At 41.9% G+C, this 25,849-nt stretch overlaps 1 protein-coding gene across 2 annotated transcripts in view; it reads right to left on the bottom strand.

Moving 5' to 3' along the window:
* Positions 1-2,581, bottom strand: part of MB21D2 (Mab-21 domain containing 2) — a 122,820-nt gene extending 120,239 nt beyond the window's left edge. Inside the window, exon 1 of one of the 2 annotated variants that reach the window (XM_036349080.1) lies at positions 1,986-2,581. In XM_036349080.1, the coding sequence (XP_036204973.1) occupies positions 1,986-2,196 (211 nt within the window). In that variant the 5' untranslated portion in view covers positions 2,197-2,581. The remainder of the gene's footprint in view (positions 1-1,985) is intronic. The other variant, XM_036349081.1, reaches the window with a different exon arrangement.
* Between the last annotated feature and the right edge of the window lie 23,268 nt (positions 2,582-25,849).

Below are 25,849 nucleotides of genomic sequence, written 5' to 3'. Positions count from 1 at the left end.
GAATAGAAGATAATTTAGTTCACCTGTCAACACAATGCCACTCAAGCCATTAAGCACCCAGGAATTAGACATACCTGGGTAAAGGCTTTGCTAAGTCAGTGTATCAGCTGTGGGGTTAACACAGAGGTTCCTAATGTGCTAGGCATTTAAACTTACCCCTCCCCACATCCTCCCATTTTCTGTTTCAAGACTATCCTGACTGCTGGTGATCCAGCATCTCTTTCTAGTGAAGCACCTAGGGCAGGAGACATCAGAACTGATGCAGGGGCTATTACAACACAGTGGCAGACTGGCATTATTTATGTCAAAGAGAAAGACCATCATTAAGCAACTTAAATAACTGCTCTGAACCCACTCGGTGTGTCCCCAGCCCTCCTGACAATCACTGTGCTGGTTTTCAGATCTGGTAGCTTTGTAAGCTTGTAAGCTGCCCTCTGGAAGCTCACTCCCACATGCAGGAGTGTGGTTTAAAAAAATAAAAACATACTCAATTCATCTAAAGAGCCGAATGGTTGAATATGTCAACAGGGAGCTTTTCAACCCCATACACCATCTATGATACACGTGGGGAGTGGGGACCAAAAGGTAAAATGCAGCCCCAAGTTTTAACATGCTTTATCCAACTTCTGAACGCATCACTACTATTAGAGTCCACACGTTCAATGTGCATTACCCCCCGCCCCCCCCCTCCCAACACACACACACACTTGAGCTGCGGAGAGGAAGAAAACCGAGAAGAAAAAAGGTACTCCGGGCAGAACCAGCAACAGACAGCCGGCAGAAATGCCAGGAGACGGCAGGAGAAAGGCAAGGGTTCTGTCTCCCTCTTCAATCAAATTTTCCACTGCCTGGAAAACTGGCTGAGGCTGTATTTGTAGAGAGCACAGGGAGAGACACGCGTTAGGGCAGCGCCACACTTGGGATCCCAGTTCTGCGGGACGTTCCCCGCCAGGCCACAGACTGCGTGCCGGGCAGGGCGGCGCTGGTGGAGCCGCAGGTGACGAGGGAGGCTCCCAGCAGCGGCCACTCACACTCAAGATCAATAGCAATAATCCCAACGACGGGACACCTGAGGAGGGGCGCGGTCTCCCAGGCCAGGCTCTCTTACTCAACTCACCATTCAACAATCAGTTTAAGGACCCGTCGGTGCCGGGTTAAGGGGTAGCAGTGGGCGGCATATTTCTAACCCGCCCCCCGCCCCCGGACGTCTCCCGGGTTCGAATCTCAGGGCACCTCTCCGGGCCAGCGCACTGACAGCACACAAAGAGGAGGGGCTGGCGCTCCCTGGGGGAGGGAATTAGCCATTCCGAGCTCCGCCAGAACCCTAGGGAAGCACCGGAAATGCTTCCGACCGCTTCAAAGGGCAGTCGCTTTGCAAATCGAAGTTGCAACAACTCCGGGCGCCCAGCCTACTTGAGCGGGTTACTAGGGAACACCCAACAAGTTTGGCCGCCAGGGCTTGGCATGACAGCGCCCCGCCGCAGGACCAGAGAAGCAACTTGTCGCTCGGGCGCCGAGCCAGAGCCCCAAGCTATCCCCATGCCCCAAGCTCACCCCACGTCCCAAGCTCGGGAGCTGACCCAAGGCTCGGCGCGGGTCCGAACCTCCGGAGTCAAATCCCTTCATTGAAAGGCGCCGCCGCGTCTCACCTGAACCGCGCCGCTTCCAGGGGCTTCCCCCACCAGGGATACCTTTCTCCTTGAACACTTCACCTGCCCACCGGTCCTAGCCGGTGAGCAATTAACAAAAGAGCCAGTGAACCGGGGGGAAAAGGCACCCGGTGCAAAGTAGAGTAAGGTGAGGAGATAAGGCAGCTGTGCTGGCAGCGGAGAAAGAGGAGGAGAGGCGGCACAGAGATGGTTATAGCCCAGGCGCCCGGCTCTGGGCAAGAAACCAAGAGGGAAAGAGAGCGCGAGAAGGGGGAACGGGTGCTCTACCCCGCTTGCCATCACACGCATCCACACCTCCCCCTTTTGCCTCCTTACCCAGCATGGAAAAGATGAAATCCTTGGCTGTGTGGATCTCCAGCGCTCTCTGGTCGTCGTATTCCCGCTGGTCGTGCTTCGTGAATTCTTGGATGAGTTTGTTCAATTCCTCCACCCGAGCGCCGGACCTGAAATCCAGCTCCGGGAACGTCGGCTTGTTGTTGCAGCCCAGGGAGGCTGCCTTGCTGGCGGTGGGAGCCGCCATCTTCATGCAAAACGCGCCGAGCAGCAGCTCCGCGGCGGCAGCGGCACCCACCCCCGCCCCCCACCCCGCCCCCTGGGCCTCCTCCCCTCGCGGGCTCCCGGGCTGCGGCCGGGACCGTGGGCGGGCTGGAAGGCGGGCGCCTAGGCGGGCGGTCCCGGCTCCGTGCGCTCCGGGCGTCCCGGCTTCGGAAGGAGCTGGACTGCAGCGCGAGTGCGCGTGTGGCCCCGACACCCTCTCCTGCGCCCCACGCCGGCCCCGGTCCTGCAGGTCCTTGCCCTCCCCTGGCCCTCGCTGGCAGCGGCGACCGCGGCCCGAGCGCCAACCGAGCCTCCCTCGGGGCGAGGAAAGTGAAGTGGAAACAATGTGAAATTCACCAGCTCTGAAATCAACAAGCTGCCGGCTCGCGTGTTAGGGAGCCAGCACCAGCGTCCCCATTTAAAGGGACAGCGCACCCAGTGGAAAGAAAAATAAATGACAGAGGTCTGCGCGCCTATGCCACTTGCCAATCTGTGATCAGGCAGACGTGCGAGGTGTGGACTATTCATTCTCTACCTCCACGCCCTTGGGGAGCTGGCTGGGCTGGCCAAGAGCATTCTAGGAGAAGGGAGCCTTCCTCAACCTGATGTTAAGGGCTGTGTCCTGGGCGAGTACATCTCTATGGGAGAGTTTCCATCTCAAGAACCCTCGTGTCTTTAGATGGTGAAGGAACCTGCCTTAAGGATTATGAAACCAGTCTTCTGCCCTTTTCCGAATAGGTTGCCGAGTAAGATAGAATTGAGCGCCTCAAAAATGAGAGTGCCCACGCCACCCCTGTATAGACACCTTAATTAGTCACTAAAGTATCCCTTACCTTTGCCCTAGGTAATTAATTTTCCTGGATAACAGCTTATTCAACTTAACATATAATAAGTTAATAAGATTCAACCTGCTCCAATATAAAGCTAGAGAAACGAAAGTGTAGGTGTGGGTGTGGGGGAGGGGAAACAGGATGAATTGCTCCAGGTGCCAATGTATGTTGAATGACTAGGTGAAATTCTCTCTCGTTCAATAAATACAATTTGAGCATCCACTATTTGCCAGGCAGAGTGCCAGAATCTGGTGCACAGTGGTAAGTCAAAAGACATAGTTTTTGCAAATAAGTTATTCGTATTTGACAAGGCAGGTTCCATCTAAGTCAGTCCTTTGGACAGAATAGGATCTCAGAGGTGTTTTTAGTGTTTATGAGGTTTTTGACTCAAACACTTAGGAGGCTTCTTGGTTCTTAGAAATAAAGGTAATTCTCCGATATCCATCTGTTCTCTCCCACAGTCCCTGATTTAGATAGTACCTTGTTTATTTTCTAACCTGGGTTCCCATGGCCAAGAACACAAACTGTTTTGTTAGACCAAGAAATTAGTCCAGTTTTCTGCTATGCCTTCTCCTATAAAATGAAGATAATAATAATAATAATCCCTGTCCCATAGATTGTTTTAAGGATTACATGAGCTAAAGTGGGTAAAACAGTGCAATGCCTGACACAATAGGTACTTAAATGTTAACTGCTACTATTGTTGTTATAAACTTTTCCCCCACAGCATTTAGCCCTGCACCAGGGCTACATTGATGTTTGTTGAATCAAACAAGTGAAGAACTTAGGCATAACTAATTAATTTATTTTGCTTTTGGGATGCTTCTCTTTGAAACAAGCTTTCTCACCCGCTCAATAGTAAAGAGGAGGGATATGTACCCAGATAAATGCTAGTGAACTAATGAGGAAGCTTTCTAAAAACCTCTGGCTTTTGTAGGTCTGCTGTCCTTGCCATAGCTTTTCACCTGAGAGGATATTACCATTACTTAGGCAGGGATATAAGCTATACAAGTGGTTGGAACTTCAACAGAAATTGATCCATTACCATCTGTCAATGCTTCTCTCATGATCGATACATCTGTGAGACAACTGGCTGAGGCCCAGTCTTCCCATGAATTAAAAGGATCCTAGTTCATCTGTGTAAGCAGCAACCTCCAACCTACATAATACAATTGAAATAATTCATGTAAAAAGGTCAAAACGCTTTTTGTTAATTTCCAAAAGCATGAATGAGGCATGACTCCTCCCTGTTTCTACTTATATTCATAGAGAGAAAATAGGTAGTTAGCAGGAATTGTTCTGATTGTGCCTTAGTCCTAGGTTTTGAATGTTTTGAATGAGTAAGTCTCTGTGCTTCTTCATTGTCTGTCCTATTCTCCATCAGCCAGATCAGAATTCTATGAATCACTGGCCTTCCAGGAACCTGTATATTTAGAATGTACTGAATAGTTAGCTAGATAAATTTATATGCTCTTATAGAACTCCGGTAAGATGGTATAAATATCCCTTGTTAAACAAGCAAAATAAGTAAGACAGAAACCATAATTTCCTGGATTGGTCTCTTGGGAGACTTTTTAACCTCTGGACCCTTAGACTATGAGCTCTTCAAGGGCAAGTGTTGCGTCACTTGTCTTTTGTAAAGACTGCACTTAATAGAGTTTCTGGCCTATCTTATGACCTTAATTAATATACTTGAATAAGTGAATGAACAAACTAATACCATCTCTCAAAGTCCAGGAAGCCAGCATTAGGCGGCATTTGCTACAATTAAATATATCAATATAAGCTATCTCTGGTCTCCCAACAATAACTTATGAGTTGTTATAAATATAGGTTTCTCTGCTTGAGTTTAATTAAGTGCTTCTATTTTTATGCCTTTTTTTCCCCTGTGACAGTCCTTTGTTTAAACACTCACAGCAAACCAAACCAAACATCTTCACTGACAAGGTATTGCACTCCACCCTCAGCACCTAACCCAGCACCCAAGATACATACAAGGGAAGATATGAATTGGTATAAAGGACCTACACCCAGGGGACCTGCATGTTATATGGCCTAAGAGAAGGAAGGGTAATGGAAAAGTGAAGAGAGAGAGAGCATAATTATTAGAAGATATTAAAGAGTGTCTGGGTCTTGCAATAAAAGTGCACATTTTTAGAGTTTTGACAGATGACACAGGAAAGGTCAATGGAGTCTACTATCTGAATGAGCATTAAACTTGCTCCTGCAACATCAAACAGACCAAGAAACTTAGAGGTAGAACTGCCCCTCTACTTTCCACTCCCAAATTTTATTAGCCTGTGAAAGAAGCCTTCTTCTGGCTTCTCTGGAACTGTTTGTTTTTAAATACGGCTCTAAAGTTCTGTGGCAAACTCTCAGCCATGAATAACTGGACTGTGCAGAGCATGGATTAAAAATAGCAAATTCCACATCCGTATGATGAATTAACAAAATGTAATTTTAAACAAGGATTCTCTGGTCAGAGCGATTTAAATAGCAGCCCAGGCTACAAGATCTGGCCTTTGGGGGCAGTTACATTTTCAATAAAAGTCTAACAAAAGAAAGTGGCCAGAACTTCTTATGATTTGAAAAATGTAGGTAGAAAAAAGAGAGGCAAACATCATAGACATGTAGAATGCTGATAGGAGAAGGTACTTGAGGAATTCATTTTATCCTCCACCTTCATTTTGCAGATAGAACTGAGACACAGAAAGGAAAAGGAGACTCGCCTAAATAGTAGAGACAGTGCTGTTTCTATTTTTCATGCTGACTTCAAATTTAGTAAATATTTATGGTGTTTCCAGAACACCAGAGGGGACGTGAAAAATGCCATGAAATTTAACCAGATTTCTAGCAAAGACCAAAGAGGAGAGTGGGCCTTAGGCAAATGCACTGATTGTACTCAGTTAAATGTCAATAAACCTGGAGTTTCTGACATTTGGAATTACTTGGCTCCTGTTCAACACCACCCCACCCCCCCTCCACACCCCGCAACACCACCACCCTTCTCCACCAGTAGGTGGATAAGCAGGACTAGAGCTGAAATCTCCTTGGTATCTCACAAAGTCATGCAAGTTTCACACAGCCCTGTTCTGGGCAAATTGGGTCATTTTACCTCTGGTGAGATTAGACCATGTAACATTAGTGAGGTTCCCAGGACAGTGGGGATAAGCTTCTTGACACAGCTATTCCAGTCTACCAAGGTGAGCTCCCAGGGAAGCCCATCCCATCTGGCACATTCACATGGATCACCTTTTGCCACACTCTCCCCAACGCTGAGGGCCTGGGTAGTCTAGCTGTGAAGAAACTGTGGCAATATAAATCTCTACCCAAATCTGCCATATGGTTCTCTACTCATTATTCTCAGGGGAGCCAAATCCATAGAAGTACAAAGGAAAAAATTAGACTCTAGGATTGGCAATAACAGTATCTGATAACAATTATTCACAGCTTGTCATTCCTGACAAGAATAGAGCACTTTAGGATTCAACAAATAAAAATGCAACTTATCATAAAAATCTGTTGTTTATCTGATCATCACAACCTCCTAGACAAGCAGGATAGTCTGGACTGTTACTATTATTCCCATTTTAGAGATGAGAAACTAAAGTTCAGAGAGATGGTAATTTTTCTGAGGTCAACAGCTAATAATTGTCATCTTTCTGCTCTCTATTTAGATGTAATTTCTGGCAAATAGTTTTTCTTGAGCCAACTCTACCCCACATACCAACATCTAGGCCCACATACCGAGGTCTAGGTCATGTAGCCTCTCATCACCAGTGGACTCTCGCAGGGATGTTCCTCACACTTCATCGTAGCTGCCTAATGACTCATATCTCCTTAACAAACGTGTGCTTAATGTGTGTAGAGACTTTGCCTATCTTGATCATAGATGTATACCCACGAGCCTGGAACATAGTACCTGTTCAATCAATGTTTGATCAATGACGGAGTAAGTGAATGCAACAAAAAAGGCTGGCTCAGGTTCCCAACTCGGGTCTTGATTTATGACCCAGGATCTTTTCATCAAACTTCACTGATTGTTGTTAGCAACCACTGAATATCCAGAAAAACACCAACAGTCTCTTACATTTTGGAGAGCTATACACTTTGCCCAGCATTTCACATGCACAAGCTGATCCCAAAGCTCAATTCAAGTTCCATAATGGCAAACAAAGCCTTTTGTTCCTATTTTTGCTACCTTAAAATCTCAGCTCAGGTCATTTGCTCAATAAACTGTATGGGAAAATAACAAAAATTTAAGTCCAAATTTTCAATTCTCCTTCTTTTTGGGAAACCCAGTCAACCTGACTTCTACACATCAGACGAGAAAAAGAAAATTGATTAATCGCTCTAGAAATCCTCTTTCTAGAATGCCTTAGCCTCACTAAATGGGGAAAACTTCGGAGAGCCTCTTACCAAAACCTTGACATTGCTCCATCTCTTTTTAGCCCTTGAACTTGCCAAAAGTCTGGGTGTAGGTCCTCTACACCAATTCATATCTTGCCTTGTATGTACCTTGGGTGCTGGATCAGGTGCCAAGGTTGGAGTACAGTACCTTGTCAGTGAAGACTGGAGATATTTGGTTTGCACTGCTGTGAGCAATTAAACAAAGGGCTGTCAGGGGAAATTGATTTATATTTTTTGAGGGGTGACTATAGGGCAGGGGTGGGAACCTTTTTTCTGCCAACAGCCATTCAAATATTTATAACATCATTCGAGGGTCATACAAAATTATCAACTTAAAAATTCGCCTGCTGTATTTGGTCAAACATTTAATTAACTCACCCTTAATGCCATGGCAGGGTCAGAGGTGCACATTCCCCACCCCTGCTATAGAGGATGGAACCAGGAGAGATGGGTGGCAGTTAGAGAAATGCAGGCTTCAGCTCAGGATAAGGAAGCATTTTCTAACACGAAAGCTACTGTGCACAGAATATGCTGCCTTATGAATTAATAAACTCCCAGTCACGGGAGGTGTTCAGAACCCTGTTATTCATCTGTCAGGCTTACGCTGAAGGGAGTTCCTGAACTGGTAAGGAGCTTAGACTCTGAGTCCAGAGGTACCTTTTAGCTCTGAGAAGCTACGATTCTATGATTCTTTCTCAGTGAACGTAATAATTGAGAATCAGTTCCCTACAAACATCCGCCTCACAACAGAACTCTAAATAAAAAGTGTTTTATATCCATTTTCACATAAGGTCCCATGATCAAAGATTTCTAGGGTTAAAATAGAAACATATTTCATTGCTTCTGGCTTTTCTATTGTCCAATTCTAGAGGGCTATTTCATTCTACCCCTTACAAAGTGCTGTGGTACCAACACATGCCACAGACATCACACACATATTCTATACCCAAATTCGCATTCAAAGGAGCTCTCAGGAAAAGAAACAAAAGGTATTCTCTATAACACATTTATTTACACACTCCTATTGTGATGATAGAAGTTGGCTCTCTGAGCAAGAATATACAATTGACTAGGGAATGGTAGTAATGCCTGCTGGTTTTCTAAAGCTTGTCAAAAACTGATTTTCTATATCCTGTACTATAACAAGTTTGTTTGAAAAACTTGGCTTCCCTCCTTCCCAACCACCCCCCCCCCCCCAACACACACACACAACTATGCTACCTGAATAGAAGGAGTTGTTTCCCCTGATCTGAGACCTGGTGTGTTGAGCTGTGGTTCAAAGCTCATTTGAAATTCTAAGTTGCAAAACCTGGAGAGAGGGCATTTGAGGAAAATGCTGACATTCCTTCAGCTCTGACAACATTATCACACACAACCATAAATATACTTTCTGGACCATGCCTTCTAATTCTTCCTCTGTTAGTTTCCAAGAAGAAAAAAAAAAACGAAAACAAACAAACAAAAAACCCACAAAACCTCGGTCCCCTTAATTTCCCCAGTTCTACATAATCTTGTGGAAAAACAGACAAGAAAAGAAATATAGGAAAGAAAGAAAAAAACACAGCCTCCTTACTCTATTTAATTTCTAATGATTCATGTCTATATCAACTATCCTGGGAATATGAGTCTGTGCATTTTACTGTGACTTGCCTCAGAATTGTTTTGTTTTCTTTTGGGGAAGGTGGTGTGTGTGTGTGTGGGGGGGGGACTGGGGTATATAGATATACATTATGAATAAATAAATTCAGATAAAAGCAGTGGACTGGGAGCCAGGAGACTGATTCTAGCCTGGCTTTTGCCATTAGTTAGTTTCATGATCGGAGGACAATCCTGTCCTTTTGCTGAAACTCCTTTTCCCCAAGTGTAAATGAACAGAATAAGGTGTCACTCAGGTGTGACATTCTGAGACTGTGACTGATATAAAAAGACAAATAAAGCAATCTTGTGCTCAGTACAATTTCTTAACACATTTTATTTGTTTGCTCATTTTTCCCCAGTCCATCCTTGCACATCTTGACATCCCATAATAAGATGTTCCAAGAATTATTTTTGTAGGATCTCAGCTCTGAAAGAATTAGCATCAAATCAAGAGAGGAGAATCTGTAAGTGCACGGAGACCCCCTCCTTGGCACATCTTGGTGAATAGCCTCTTATTCTCTACTTGGTGGGGGATGAAGCAAAGCCTGCTGCTGAAATTCACTCAGCAGCTTGGCCCTTGGGTATATGGCCCCTGGGTTCTTAAGGCCCAGCCGGGGCTCAGCAGGTATATTCAGACTCCAGAAATCCTTCTTCCCACAGAATGAGAGGAAGCAAAGGCTACCCAAAGAAAGTACCCAGGAAGTATTTATTTATAAGAAGCTGAAAAACAGTTATAAAATAATTTCCTGGCACTAAAAGTAGAAGCAAGGTTTGATCTTCTGAAGCCCAGGTTCAGGATGAATGTATATTTATGGGCCTTTATAGCCAGCAAATAAAGCCCTTAGGGACAAGGGATTGTAGTTTAGCCAAAAAGCTTTAAGGAGTCCTTTTATTTCTTTACAACCATGAAGTCTGATCCTAGCAATCTAGGCTAAACTTTTCTTTAAGTGCTTTGGAAAAGAGTAACTTTATAAATCTCAGGTAGTAATGGGCGATAGCATGATTAGTAATAAAAGTAATTATAATCATCGTGCAATAAATAATATTTAAGCATGATGATGGCAAAAATAGATGCAAGATTAAGGATATCATAGTCATGCATAAAAGTCATTGACATCAAAGAAGTGTAGGAAGGAAATCAGATTTCTACCTAATTAAAATCTTATGAATACAGATGACGAAGATGGGGTGCAGAGAATGGAAATGACTTGCCTTTGGGAATACACAGATGCAGGACCGGGATTTTTCTCTGGCATAACATGTTAACAAAAGAGCCAAAGTATGTGAGGGTAAATTTAAGTCCAGTAAATAGCCAAAAGTTTTATTTTCCATGAAGTGTCTTTTTTATTTGTTTATTCATTCAACAAATATCTATTAAACTTCTATGATGTGTCAGGCACTATTGTAGGCAGCAGTGAACAAAGCAAAAACTCATGTCCTCCTGAGCTTATAGTTCAAGTCACTTAATTTAAATGATAAACTGGATATGTTGAGCTACAATTAACCTCTCCATCTGTATCATTCAGGGTTCTCAAGAGAAATAGAACCAATAGCATATACATATATAAAGAGATTTATTTCAAGGAGTTGGCTTATGCAATTGTAAGGGCTGAAAAGCTCAAAATGTGTAGAGCAGGCAAATCCAATATCAATAGGGCAGGCTGGCAGGCTGGGAACTCAAGCAGGAGTTAATGTTGCAGTCTTGAGACAGAATTTCCTCTACAAAACTCTGGGGGTTTTTGTATTTTTTTTAAAGAACTTTCACCTGATGGATAAGGCCCATCCACATTATTGAGGGTAATCTCTTCCTTGAAGCCCACTGATTGGCGCTATTAACCACATCTGCAAAGTAGTTTCTCAGCAACACCTAGGTTAGTGTTTGGTTAAATAACTGGGTAGTATAGCCTAGCCAAGTTGACACATAAAAATAACCATCACACAATTTACTCAATAAACATTTATTTAGTGCTTATCACATGCCAAGTTCTGGGATAAATCATGCACAGTCCCTGCCCTTTAAAGAGGGGCATAAGTCATTACTTAAGTAAATACATAAAAGTAGGAAGAATCTACATATATGGATCTACAAAGTCATAAGAGAGATAGATAACAGCAGCTGTATTTGAGGCTTTGAAAAAGAAAGATACTTCCAGGTAAAGAAATCAGGAAGAGCTGATAACACAAAAGACAGTTAATCTTGTCCTTGGAGAATAAGTAAAATTAGAACAAGGGAAACAGGAGGGTGAATTCCTAGTGGAAGCAATGGCATAAGGCAAAGTGCAGAGTCAGGAAGATGTGTGATGCATATAGAAACATTAAGTGGTTCAGTTGGGCTGGAAATATAGAGCATTCATCAAAACCTCTTTTATTGAGCCAGGGATTACTCAGTGCTTGTTCAAGTACTTGTTCTAAAGACATTAAAACATTTGCAGATGAAACAGAGAGATCAAGTGACTCCTCCAAAGTCACACAGAAAACCTTCACACACAAGTCAGTGCCGTTTTCTTTCAGATTCTAGATACTGTTGATCCTTCAAAAATGAGTTTTCCCATCCCTGAGAAAGGAGTCTATGCTTTATCTTTGTTGTGTCCGTTTAACTGTCTTTGAAAACAATCACATTATTCTTTGATAAATGAAAGAAATTTATTAGGCCCTAACTTTCGATGAACATACAGGTATTGATGCCCCAAACAAGAGACTTAGGGATGATATGTCGTAAAGTTAAAACTTCATCACTTTCACCACTCAGGGAAGGGTAGTTGTTTGTTTTTGCACCATAATTAAATTGCTATTGTCTGGGGGATGGTATGCAGAGAGAAAAGATATGTAGGAGCCTCAGGGTTCACAAGAAAGTCAGATTCTCACCCAGGGCTCCTGTTATTTCGCAGTTGTATGCTTTGTATATTATGTTTATTGCAATGCCTTTCAGCCATCTTGTTTCCATGACCTACGTGCCTCCCTCATTTCAAGGAATAGCTGTTGGGTTAGCAAATTATTATTAAATAGATGTGGCCCACACCTTATTCCATAGCCAGCTTCCCCCATCCCTGCATTAAGCTCAATCATCTTGTTGCCTACATAGGAATTTATGTTTTTCTGCTACTGAACTAACCAACCATGAGTTTGTTCCGTATACTAATGGTTTTATGGCACTCAAAACAATGTGCCTGGCTTTGAGGATACTGTAACATTTCAACAATTATGATAATTATAAGAATTAGAGAAATCCCAGACAGTTTCCACACAAGTCTTTATTCAGCTTCATACCACTGTGAATTGGACAGAAGAAAACTGTACTCTCCTCCCCCCTCTGCCCCTTCTACTTCCACTTTATGAAAGGGAAGCTGAGGACCCAAATCAGGAAATGACATCTTCAAGTGCCTGGTTTCATATCTCCATAAAGTACATTACTTGAATTAAATCTACCAAATAGACTAGTAAAAGGGACACTAGGGAGAAATGAGGTTATTGATCAGAGGTATTAAATAAACGGACATCGCCAAGGAGTGGTGTTCACAGATGTGCGGAATGCTCAAGGGGGATCAAAGTTCAACTTCCTCAGAGGAGAGCTGAGTATTTGTCTTGTGGTGATGTTCTTTTCTCTTTTCCAAGGGTGAGGACACCTAGAAAGTATATAAAAGCTAAGAGCCACATTACTTCTAATTTACATAATGCTGTAGATTTATTGTATATGGTGTCATTTTAATGATAATCCCCACAATAATCCTGTCTGACAGTGAAACCAGAGATTCATAAACTACTGGATCACACTTTGGAGGGCAGAGGTCATCCCTCCACAGCATGTGAACAACACCTGGGTAGGTGTATGTCTAGGAGGGTGCCTGTGTATATGTCAGAGGGCAGGTGTGGAGAGGCAGTCATGGGGCATCTTGTGAAGATAAATGGTAATCACACTATCTGATGAGCTTTGTTAAATAAAATTCCCCCCTCCTCCCCCCCACCAAGAGTGGGTAATAATCTATTATAATAAAGCTTAGTTTATGGTGATTCACTGTAGTCTCAGGATGGACACTCTACTTTTCTATCACTTTGCATAGAAAAGTGTCCCCTCAAAAGAGTAGACATCCTCAGAGACAAGCACCATGGCAGCGACAGGGACTCAGAAAAGTACCTAAGAAGAAGCCTCACTCACTTGAATTGGAACTTGAAGAGCATGAAAAGTCAAAAGTCACTTTCAGGTTCCATTTGGCCAGCTATGGGGTGGGTGGAGGTATGTCAGCAGGGAGAGCCATCCATCTGTTTCGTCCAGAGCTTGACCACACCACAAAGTGAGATTGGAAACGCTGCAGGTGTGGCTGATCATTAAAGGAGCAAGTGCTGCTGTGATGGGAGTGTGCAATAGCGCATTAGCAAACAATGTCTTTGGTAACAGGAAATCTCAGGAGGCACAGGATGAGCAGACATCCAGCCCCTCCCTCCACTCTGGGATTCTAATCTTGCCATTGCCCTCCTTGAGAGATTTTAGTCTGGGTTTACTCAGGTGATTCCCTTGTATGTTCATCCAGGGATAATATTTCAGTGACAAACCCATGGAGCTGGAGACCAATTGCCAGCAATCTATTCTTGATGTTCTTCAAAGAGGGAGTATTTTCCGCAGTGGTGGTGCTTCACAGTGCATCAGATAGACCGATAACTAGTGTATTTAATCCAAATGGGGCTGAAAGTCACTTTCAGACCTGTGGTAATCACTCTCTGACCTGGCTAGCTCCCCAATGTCCCGACAACTTTGTCCTTAGTCGCTAGTACTTTCTGAGCACTTATCAAATTTCAGACATTATGTCATTCAATCCTCAGGATCTCCTTAAGAGGATGTAGGATTATTCCCATTTTAAGAGGAACAAAGAGGTTTGAAGAGATCATATAACTAGTTCAAGGCCCTGGGGTAGTAAGCAGAACACCTGAAATCTCACCTATGTCTACTTCAGTCCAAGTCTATGATCTTGACCACCACCCTGGTCTGCCTTCCTGGTCGCCTTCCAGAATCTCTGACAATATACAGGGTGGAGTGTTGGTGGAAAGTGGTACAGCTATGTTATGAGGCCTGACACCTTGGGTCTCTTGTTTGCCAGTTGTATGACCTTTAGGTTTTCTGGCTTCTCTGAGTCTCAGTTTCCTTCTCTGTAAAATGGATATTACTCTTCCTTCTTATCTACAAAGTTTTTATAGAAGGAATGTGAAAAGATGGAATGTGAATAAAACTGTTCAAATACGAGGTGTACTGGTTAATAATGGCGGATTTTGTAATCAAAGAAAACATCATAATTTCAAGAGAAACATCAAAAGTGCTTTATTCAAAGTAATGTCCATCGCTAGCTATACATTTCCCCATCTTTCAGGTAATTTGTGGATACCGTCCCAATAGAACTTTTCTTGTTTTGAGACAAACCATTCAGAGACCCAATTTTCCATTTCTTCGTATGTTTTGAAGTGCTGCTCAGAAAGTGCATGTGCCATCAATCAGAACAAGTGGCAATCTGAAGGAGCAAGGTCTGGTGAATACAGCAGGTGGGTTAATACTTCCCAGGCAAGATTTTTTAACATGTCTTTAACTAGTTTTGAAGTGTGTGATGGTGCGTCATCATGAAGCAAAATTACTTTGCCTTGTCTTCTGGAACATTCTGGTCATTTCACGATCAAAGCATGGTTCAAATTGATTATTTTGTTGGTAGTGATCATTATTAAAGGTTTTGCCATTAGAAGCTCTGGTTTTAGAAGCTCATAATACACCACACCTTTCTGATCCCACCAAATGCAGAGCATTGTCTTCTTTCCGAAGCGATTTGGCCTTGCAGTCAATATTGATGGTTGACCTGGATCAACCCATGATTTTGTGCATTTGGGATTCTCAAAATAAATTCACTTTTCATCGCCAGTCACAATTTGATGCAAAAAAGACTTTCTTTCATGCCATTAAAGCAACATTTTACTGATGACTTTTCAGTTTTCCATTTGTCTTGCGTTCAGTTGATGTGGCACCCATTTTCCTTCCTTTAAAATCTTTCCCATTGCTTGTAAGTGATCGGAAATTGTTTGCTGAGCAATGTTTAATCTTTCTGCAAGTTGTTTTTGAGTTTGACATGCATCTTCATCCAATAATGCTTGTAATTGTTGGTCTTCAAACTTTTTTGGTTGACCTGGACATTTTTTGTCTTTCACATTGAAATCATCACTTTTTAAAGTGTTTAAACCAGTTTTCACAAGTATCTTGAGATGGAGCATGTTCACCATAAGCTTCCCGAAGTATTCAGCAGCACTTTTCCTTCAAAATAAAGTAATGAATTATAACTTCCTACAAATGCTCTTTTTTTTTTTTGGCACGAAATTCAACATTTTTAAGTGTAAAAATATTTATGATGTTAACACCTTCAGCAAATTTGACATATGAAGTTTTGAAGCTTGTTGTCAATACAACAAAATGCATACGTAACAAATTGCATATATATCAACATATGTGTAACTCCATCTATTGAAAAAAATCTGCATTATTAACTGGTATACCTATACTTAAAAGATATGAGGGATTGTTGCACCTTAATTTTACATTTTCCTAATATTTTCAGGAATTAATGAGGCCTGGGGTTGGTGGAAAGAATCCAAGGGAAGGAGGCTATCATTCATTCACTCAACAAACACTATGTACCATAGTGTGCCAGGAAAAATGAAGAACAGGTATTCACAGCTTCAGGATAGCAGATCTGTGAAGGACTTAATTTCTTCTTTTCACATTTAAAAGAGACTACCACTTAGATCAGTTACTGGGAAATCATCTCTGAATTGCTGCCCAAGCTATAGTTGTGTTGAAAATGAAATTTTTAAAAAGTGACCTTAATGTTGGCCTCCAAGAAGGCTCTGGACAATTTAGCACATTTTTCAAGCTATAAATTACTCCCCAACTGGTCTACTTAGGTAGCTTTTCCCCTTTCAGAAAGAAAAAAAAATGTAGCCTACAAAATTAAAAGTTTACTACCCAAATAAATATCACTGTGGAAATGTAACTCAACAAGTATTTTCTGAGTGCTTTAAGGATTCTTTCGCCTGCTAAAAATTGTTGTAAAGGGGAGAAGTGCAGATGATAATGTTGATCACCATTGTCTATAAGACTGGTCCCTACCCTCAAAGTGATAATAATTTCCACCAAACTGTGCTAACATATGTGAGATTTTAGAGGTTGAGACAGGTTAAGGCAGAAATGGACTCAAACCAGATGTTAGTATAAGAAATAAGTGCTTGGGCATCCTAAGTGTTATGTTTGTGGATTAGGATGCTGAATCCTTTTTGTGGAATGTTCTGAAAGTGAAGCAGAGGAGCTTTAATTTGGCTTTGTGAGGAATTAATGAGCCCATTAAAGTTTTAGAACAGAACCTTTGAACATGATGAAAGATATAAAAAATCCAAATCAAGCATCTTACTGAGGACCCTTTTAGTTTTGAAGGTTTTATTATCAGAAATAAATCAAATGAAGCAAATAAAAAAATAAATGTAAGTGGAGAAATGTATTAGATCATATGACTAGAAAGTGCAAGTAGTGGACCTCGGTCACGGTCGTCCAGGCATTGGAATAATGCCATCAGCTCTCTGATTGGCTTCATCTTAGGCTGTCTTCATGCAGTAGTAAAATGGCTCTCAACAGCTCCAGGCTTAGGGAGGTTTCAGAGATTAGGTCCCTGAGAAAGAGCCTCTGGAGACAAGCACGATAGCATGCTCTGATTGGCCCAGTGAGGTTGTACCTCTCCCTGCAAACTCACAGTACCCCAGGGATGAAGGTATTTGATTAGTCAGGACCTAGTCGTAGGCAATCCCCAAGGTAGGGAGGCGACTTTGGTCAGTTCTTCCCCCACCTCCTTTAACTGCAAACTATGAGCAAGATATTTACAGAATGAGGGCAGAGTAGTTTCTCAAAGGCAGGATATTGTATTTACACACACACACACACACACACACACACACACACACACACACACACACATTACCCAAGCTTAACTTTAACTCATTTACAAATTAAAATAGAGCACCTTTCTTTTCTTTAAAATGTAGCTTGCCCCTTTAAAAATTACTTTTATACTTTCATTTTGTAGGCACTCAATACTGTGAGTTATAGCTTCCATTTCTGAGCAGCTAACACAGAAGTTTCTCTATGTCTCTATATGTAAACAAGTTAGATTCTGAAAGTTGGTTGTAAATCATTTTATTGGTAACTGGAATCAGAAGGTGCAGCACAGCTGGGTAGCAGGCCCCTGAAGACTCTTTCATAGTACAGGGTTGTTGCTAGAAAGTGATGCCCAGCCTAGGATGATAATTCCCTCTCCTGCTCCTGCTCCTGCTAGTTCTTGCTGATGGGAGGTATGAGGAGTGATGTTTGTCCCTTCTGGATGGATGGTAAGATAAGGCACCCTAGTGTGCCCTGATTGGCCCAGTGAAGTTGTACTCATCTCTGTAAACCCACAGCCCCTTTCTGTATCTGTTAGGTGAATGGAAAGGTTCCTAGGACCTGGTGGACAACTGATCCATGAGATAGAGAGTTCCTGGCTTCCTGCACATGAAGTGTCAGCCCAATGCATCACTAACATTGAATTCTTACACGTGTGAAAAATATATCTTTATTATGTGAAGCCAATGAGAATTAGAGTCTTACTTAAATAAGTTCAGATGGGTTTAGTCTTATCATCTACACCCACATTTGAGTGTGGCCTTCGATAGTTTAATCCAAGTATTCACACTTCTTCTCCTTAGGTATATATCTTTCTTCCAACATGTTTTCCAACAATAACCAATTTACTTCATATGCTCGAAATCTGTTGAGTCGGGTCACCTTCACCCTTGGTAATTCCTCTGAGTATTATGAGAAATCCTTTAGTACTTTTGTTACTACACTTACTCCGTTTTCACTAAGATTCTTAAACCCACAAACTATTCATAGCTTGTGACAGGTCTCATTAGCAGGGTTAGCAAGCTTCACCCTAAAATTCTTTAGCAAACTCATGGTCTTCTCTGTTCTGAATTATTGCTATTAACACTTAAATGGTATTCTGGTTCATCGATCACTTTCTTTTGCTCCTAATGATTATTGCTGATTACAAAGGTATAGACAGATCCTTGCACCTGCTTCATGAATAGCTCTTTGTCTTTAAACATTTTCCTGCAGTCTAGTGAATCATGCTACTTAAAATTTTTAAATATACCCTACCTCATTTAGGTAATTATCATGTGCCTCTTCCTAGCATTTTCAATACTTTCATTGGCTTTGCATTTATTGGCTATTATGGATCAAAAATCTTTGCAAATCAACTCAAAACCTAGACACATAAAGCAAATACGCAGGAGAATATGAAAAAATATGTTGGCTTTATGACCAATGACAATAGCTAATATCTTCTGTTGATGGTGAGCCAAAGGCTGCATTTTTACCTTGTTCTTTATTAACATGCGTGAATATTCTTAAATTGCAGAATCTTAGAATGCCAGACCTAGAAGAGTTATTTATCCAGTTAAATTTTGCATTTTATACAGGAAAAGAAAGAGAGAGGATGAGAAAGGAGGGTAGTAGATTCCTGATTACATGAATAAAATTTATTGCGAATGTGAATTTGATATATGAGGGTTTTCTATATTTCTTCCAGTAGCCCCATCAACTTTTAATAAAGACTTTTTTTCTCACCAGCACAGCTTCTCTCTTCAGTTGTTTTAGAAAACAGTATATTTTGCCTAATTCACGGGAGAAAGCTGAGAGAGAGAGAGAGAGAGAGAGAGAGAGAAAGAGAGAGAGAGATCCCCCTGGAGACACATAGGACATGATTTGGATTCGTGTATGTTTGATCATTTCTTAGGCTCTTGGCAATGGAGAAAATATCGGAAAAATGGAATAGACCTCTATGATCAAGATCTGTGAACGAAACAAGGGAAACTTTTGGTGTGGGGTAAAAGAGTGAGGGACTCTGAAGGAGCTGACACTTTTGAGATAACTAAAAAAGTGAAACCTACACTTTCATCTTTACCCTAAGAATGCAGTGCTAATTAATTGGAAATATGACCATTTCTGAATTACAGCAAATTATCCCCAATATCAATGAATATTCCAAATAGCATTGAATAAATTAAACTGCGTAAAGTACTGCTTCTCAAACTTTTGTTTTCAATTTCCCAAATGTCAATGAAAAAGAAGTTTTATCCATGGGCCTGTGGATGAAGGACCCCGCCCCCCCCCCCCAAAAAAAATACATTTCTGGTACCTTTAAAATGTATTAAGATAAAGCCAATGAAATTGTTATTTTTATAAGCCAAAATGGTGGTTGAATATTGGCAATGTCTTATGTTCCAGCCTAACATAAAAACTTTCTATTCACAATATACATGTGTTTATTTTAATATAAAGATTGTGTTTCAAATTCCTTATCTGTGACTAGAATTAAAGACCAGGTTCAGCCTGTGGCTTTGAGCACTCTCTGGCAAGTTGAAGTCTGGAGAAAAGCAACAAACCTCTCAGAGACACAGGCTAGGCAGCTTAAAAGCCATCAGAAAGGGACCAGCTTTATTCAAAATCAAACTTGATGGTGGGGTTTTCAGGATGGCAAGAGATCAGAGTGTAAGAAGAAGCAGAATAAAGACCCTCCACCAAATAATATGACTCTCCTAATTATTTTACTTTTATCACCTTCACAGTACTGAGTATGTCCTATGTCAACCATTCCTGTGAAAAGTTCAGAGATCCTCAGTCTGCAGTTTTCAGAAACAAAGTTATACTCCTAAGAGCTAGGAGCATCTATTTTATCTTTCTTATTCTTCCAGTGTGTGTGTGTGTGTGTGTGAGTGTGTGAGTGTAGGAGCGGTAGGGGAATTTCCCAGTGTAGAAATTGGATTATGCTTTACTGGAATAATGAAAGCAAAGGATGGGAAGCAAAGGGTTGGAATCTCAACCCTAGCTCTGGACACTGGCTCTACATACTTTGTAAGAAGCTAGAAAATTTCCGTCTTTCCCATACAGTTTCTGTTAGCTAACATCTGTTTCCTATTCTGATTGGTAGTAGAGCTTTTAAAATTAGATCCACGGTGGCTTTGCCAAAGAATAGAGTGGGGCATGGTGGTAACATGTAGAAGGGGAGAGGCAGTAGGGCAAGTTATTTGAAGTCTAAGGCAATGAAGATAAAAAGATCCCAGGTCTGACAAATGGCCCAAGAACTTACTGTTAGGAAGGTACACAGAGTGGGAGCCAGGTTCCTGAAAACCCCTAGAAGACTGTGTGGGTGAAAGCCTCTAGGACTAATGAGTCAAACCTAGAAGGAACCCTTTCCTGGAAAGTACAGAGCATTTGAAACCAAATTTGTAAGATTTGAAACCTGACTTGTAAGAGAAAAACATCGGTCACTGGTTTCCTTTAAAAGGTCCAAATTCAGCTTGGACTGTGTGGCTCAGGGACTGAGTGTCGGTCAACCTATGAACCAGGAGCTCACAGTTTGATTTCCAGTCAGAGCACATGCCCGGGTTGCAGGTTTGATCCCCCGTGTGGGGCGTGCAGGAGGCAGCCGATCAATGAATCTCTCTCATCATTGATGTTTCTATCTCTCTGTCTCTCTCTCTCCCTTCCTCTCTGATATCAATAAAAATATGTATATATATTTTAAAAAGATCCAAATTGATTCAGAAAATCTTTGGGGTTTTTTTCTATTGTTCAGAGTCATATGTGGTTTTTTTCACCCAAATCTTTAAGGAGGGAGAGCACAGTCAAGAAAATGTTTTACCTAATCCAGATTCATACCAAATACTATGTATATAAGTATTTATTTAATTTCCAAATGAGTTTTTCTTGATTCTTGGGTAAAATCCAATGCTTTTTCTTTAATGTTTTCTTGGTCACCACTTGGACTTTAGACAGAGCTCTCATTTGATTTTTAAGATAACTAGCAAACTACACATTTATACAAAAGTAATTTTATACCTTAGCAAAAGGGTATAGTCAGCAGATAATTTACTCCTGTGGCTTTTCATTAGCTAACTCTCCCTTGGGGCAATTTAAAGGTTATAGCCAGACTCATTCACTTTCTCAGCTGCTTTTAGGATCACTGCTACAATTCACCAAACCCGTGAAAAATATACGACAACTCTCCACCAGAACTAACCCTTGTAATTGAGGTAGATGTCATTTATTAAGTGCCTCATATGTTATTCATTTTACATATATTATTTAATCCTCTCAACAACCCTATCAGTTAGAGTTACTCTCTATTTTAACAAGAAAGACACAGGTTTTGAGAAGTTAAGTAATTTCTCCAAGTCATACAGTTAATAAATGGCAGAGTTTTCACTGTCTGTGACTCCAAAATTCATTACTGTTCTGCTCTGCTTCTTGACCTTATAGCATCCCTCTCCTTTAACCTCACACTTAGGATAGAAAACTCAGCCATGATCATAGCTCCTGGGATTATGAGGGTCTAAGAGGAACATAGATACTTCATCTGCCAAGGGCAATGCATGGCCCCATTGCTATAGTGGTTTTCATCATTTGTAATGCAATACAATCTCACCCAGAACTTACATATAAAACAGAAACACATTTTATTAATGTACATTTATTTATCTGGTCAATTCAAATGTATATAGCATTTGCTGAATAGAAAGAAGTGAGCTATGTTTAAAAATAAATATGAAAATTAGAAATTAGGAGTAAAGCTGGCCTTTTAATTTTTTATCAGTTTGACTATTAATGAAATGCAAAATATTTGCATATACCCTAAAGCACCTTCTGAAAAGTATTACTTTAGAATCCTTCCTTCCTCCCTCCCTTCATTCCTTTCTTCTTTCCTTCCTTCCTTTCTTCTTCTCTTCTTCCCTCTCTTTAAAATGTTGGTGCACTTAACCATTTTCTTCTAAGAACCAAAAACTGGGAGAATGAGAAAGGGACCCTGCTCTTAAGAGCTCATGTCTTAATCAAAAGAGACATAGCATGATCACAATTAATCTAAGGATAAAAAGTATCAAGTGAAGTACAAAATATTATGGGAGTGATTATTCTGGCTGGGCATGGGGTGCAGATCTTGGTAGACTTTGAAAAAGAGGTCGTTTTTCAAGAGTGGTGGGAATAGTGCAAGCTGTGATAAAGAGAATGGCTAGGGGAAGACAAGATGATGGAGGAGAAATAGGGCAGATGACAGAGCTAAAGGACAATCCATCTGAGCTGTGCTTGGAGGGGAGTAGTGAGAGGAGTACTGGAAAGGTGAGTTGATGTCAGGTGGTCAAGTCTGTGAATGTCTTTCTGAGAAAGTGTGGCCCTTATTCCATAGATAAAAGGGAACATCAAGAAGCTTGAGTAGGGCCCAGCCAACATGGCTCAGTGGTTGAGCAGTGACCTATGAACCAGGAGGTCACGGTTTGATTCCCAGGTTGATTCCCACTGCCCAGGTTGTAGGCTTGATCCCCTACAAGTGTGGGATGGGCAGGAGACAGCCAACCAATGATTCTCTCTCATCATTGATATTTCTAACTCTCTGTCTCTCTGTCTCTCTCTCTCTCTCTCTCTCTCTCTCTCTCTCTCTCTCTCTCTCTCAACTTAAAGTGATCCTCTAAAACACACATAACAATAGAGATAAAGTAAGAGAGCCCTAGCTAGTTTGGCCCACCTCCAGCTCGCACCCGGCCCACCTCCAGCTGTGTGGTTACTAGAGCTTATATAAAACTTCATCTAGATATAAAAGTCCCTTTTACACTGACTACAACTTTGATTTTATACAATAACTTCCCTTTTATTCCCTCCCCTTTATGTTTTTTTTTTTCTTCTGGAAATACACAGGCATTTTTAATGGAAGCAAAATGGGGCAACGGCTTCACAGCCAACAGGGATTGAGCTCAGGCAAGGCAGGGCCAGTGCTGTGCCCAGGTCATGGAAGCCACAGCAGCCTGGCAGCATGGAGCAAGGGGGGGGGGCTGGCCATGGGGGGCCTGTGAGGAGCCCAGGCTGCCAGCTTCATCCCTGGGGAGGAGCTGGAGGTGGGCCGGGTGGGAGCTGGAGGTGCCCACCTTTGAGGTTTTTGCAGAACCAGCTGGGCCAGAGCCTCCGCTCCTCCCCAGGGATGAAGCTGGCAGCCTGGGCTCCTTGCAGGCCCCCGATGGCCAGGTCCCCCCCCCCCTTTTGCCACCAGGCTGCTGTGGTTTCCATGACCCGGGCACAGAACTGGCCCTGCCTCGCCGGAGCTCAATCCCTTTTGGCTGTGACGCCGTTGCCCCATTTTGCTTCCATTAAAAATGTCTGTGTATTTCCAGAAAAAAACAAAAACATAAAGGGGAGGTTATAAAAGGGAAGTTATTGTATAAAATCAAAGTTGTAGTCAGTGTAAAATAGACTTTTATTTCTAGATGAAGTTTTGTATAAGCTCTAGTAACCACACAGCAAAGAACTTACAATAGAAAATGCAAGGAAGAAAGAGTTCTACCCAGAGTCTCAGAGGATGGTGGCCTTTCTGATACCTTGATGTAGGACTGTGATGCAATAAATTTCTGTTCTCTTAAGCCACCCAGTTTATGGCACTTTGTTATGGTAGACCTAGCAAACTAATATAACATCTATTTTTCTTTTCTTTTTTTCTAAAATATTTTTATTAATTCCAGAGAGGAAGAGACGGGGAGAGAGAAATAGAAATATCAATGATGAAAGAGACTCATTGATCGGCTGCCTCCTGCATGCCCTCCACTGGGGATCGAAGCTCACAACTCAGGCATGTGCCCTGATCAGGAATCGAATTATGACCTCCTGGTTCATAGGTCAACACTCACCCATTGAGCCATGCGGGCCAGGCAATAAAATGCATTTTCATTTTGAGAACAATGGTGTTGTAACAACTAAGTTGTATCTCAGTGGCAGCATTCAGCTAGAAGCCCTTACTTGGTAATGACACTCGGCCATTAGAGTTGGAAAGTCTCCAGCAGCATCCACTTGGTGAAGTGGGAGACACATGAAGGTAGATCCTCAAAGCTGGGTGCAAGTTTTATTCCACCACCGGTTGTTCCATCCAGAATGACTTACAGCTGGGTCATATATGCAAGATGCATGTACATGGGATCTTGTTGGACAAGCTATTTGTCATTTCAGTGTCCAGAAAGGTAGAATATTCAGTAGTATTATCGGAACCTACATTTTTTCCATTAAAAAGTGAGCATCTAAAACTAATATAATTTGGGGGAACCAAATGAAACCAAAATATATGTAGGGATTTTTATTCATCAAAAATGCATTATGGACCTAGCTGGTTTGGCTCAGTGGATAGAGCATCAACCTGTGGATTGTAGGGTCCCGGGTTTGATTCTTCTTAAGGGCTTATGCCTGGGTTGCGGGCTTGATCCCTAGTGGAGGGCACACAGGAGGCAGCCAATCAATGATTCTTTCTCATCATTGATGTTTCGATCTATCTCTCTCTCCCTCTCCCTTCCTCTCTGAAATCAATAAAAATATATATTTAAAAAAAGTCTGAGCAGGGAAGTTAAGATAACCAAGCTGTCCTTTTTGTGAGATTAGCCTGAGAGCATGTCCTATGGGACATGGATTGAAGCAGGGAGAGCTCCCGTTGAGGAGAACTGTGAAGATGACCATCATGATGCCAGTGATGGGGAGTCATTCTGGGGGAAGGATTCTTCATGATGAGGGCAGGATTCAAGGTCCAAAGCTGTGCGATGGGAGGAGTAAGGCTATAGAGATGTCCTGATGTGCTGGATTGAATAGTATTCCTCCAAAATTCACGTCCACCTAGAACGTGTGAATGTAACTTTACTTGGAAGTAAGACCGTTGGAGACATAATCAAGTTAAGATGTGGTCATTCTGGATTAGGTTGGGCCTTAATCCAATGACTGGTGCTCTTGTAAGGGTAAGAGGGGTTTGGCGACATGGAAAGACTCACACAGAAGGAAGCAGGCAATGTGACAGCAGAGGTAGAGATCAGAGTGATGCAGTTACACACCCAGGAGCACCAAGGATTGTTAGTAACCATCAGGATCCAAGAAGGGCACGGAATGATCCTCCCCTAAAGCTTTCGGAGAACACAGCTCTGCGGGCACCTTGATTTTGGACTTCTAGCCCCTGGAACCAGAAGAGAACACATTTCTATTGTTTTAAACCACCAGGTATGTGGCAGCTTGTTACAATAGCTCTAGAAAATTAATGTAAAATTACTGGGGCAACCTTAGACTGGATGGTAGTGGTTACCCCTCAGGGACAAGGAAAGATTTCTAAAAATTAAGTACACTAATGAGGATAAAGCACCTTTGTATGACAAATTTCACAGTGGGCTTTTGTGGGGGACATGGAGATCAGCAATTTACTCTCCTAGCTCAAGAATCTTACATACTAGTTAGTGGAGACTGAATAATCAATGTGAACAGACGAGGAAACCGGTTCAAGGAAGAGCAGGGACTTACTAAAACCCACAGGAGTATAAAGCGATCTTGACTCTATCTATCCTGCTCCCTAGTTGAGTTTTGAAGACAAATTTTCATAGGAGAGTAAAAGCGAAGGAAGAGAAGGAGGACTGTGGGTGGAGAAAGAGGCTTAGAAAAAGGAGGCTTCAAGGATCTTCAAGGATCAGACCCTGCATGTTGTGGGTTGTTTTTGTTTTTTAAACTCTGTCCTGATAAAGGACAAAATAAAATGGAACAAGCATTGCTAAGAGAATCACTTAAAATAGAGTTGTGAGGCGATTAAGGAAGTGGGGCCAGTGCACAGCTGGTGCCTCAGTTCTCAGAGCTGCTATTACGTTGCTAACCTGTTG

The sequence above is a fragment of the Myotis myotis genome, unplaced genomic scaffold (genome assembly GCF_014108235.1).
Source record: "Myotis myotis isolate mMyoMyo1 unplaced genomic scaffold, mMyoMyo1.p scaffold_m19_p_2, whole genome shotgun sequence".
NCBI lineage: Eukaryota > Metazoa > Chordata > Mammalia > Chiroptera > Vespertilionidae > Myotis > Myotis myotis.
Note: the sequence above shows the minus strand (reverse complement) of the source record. Positions and strands in the feature narration are given on the sequence as shown.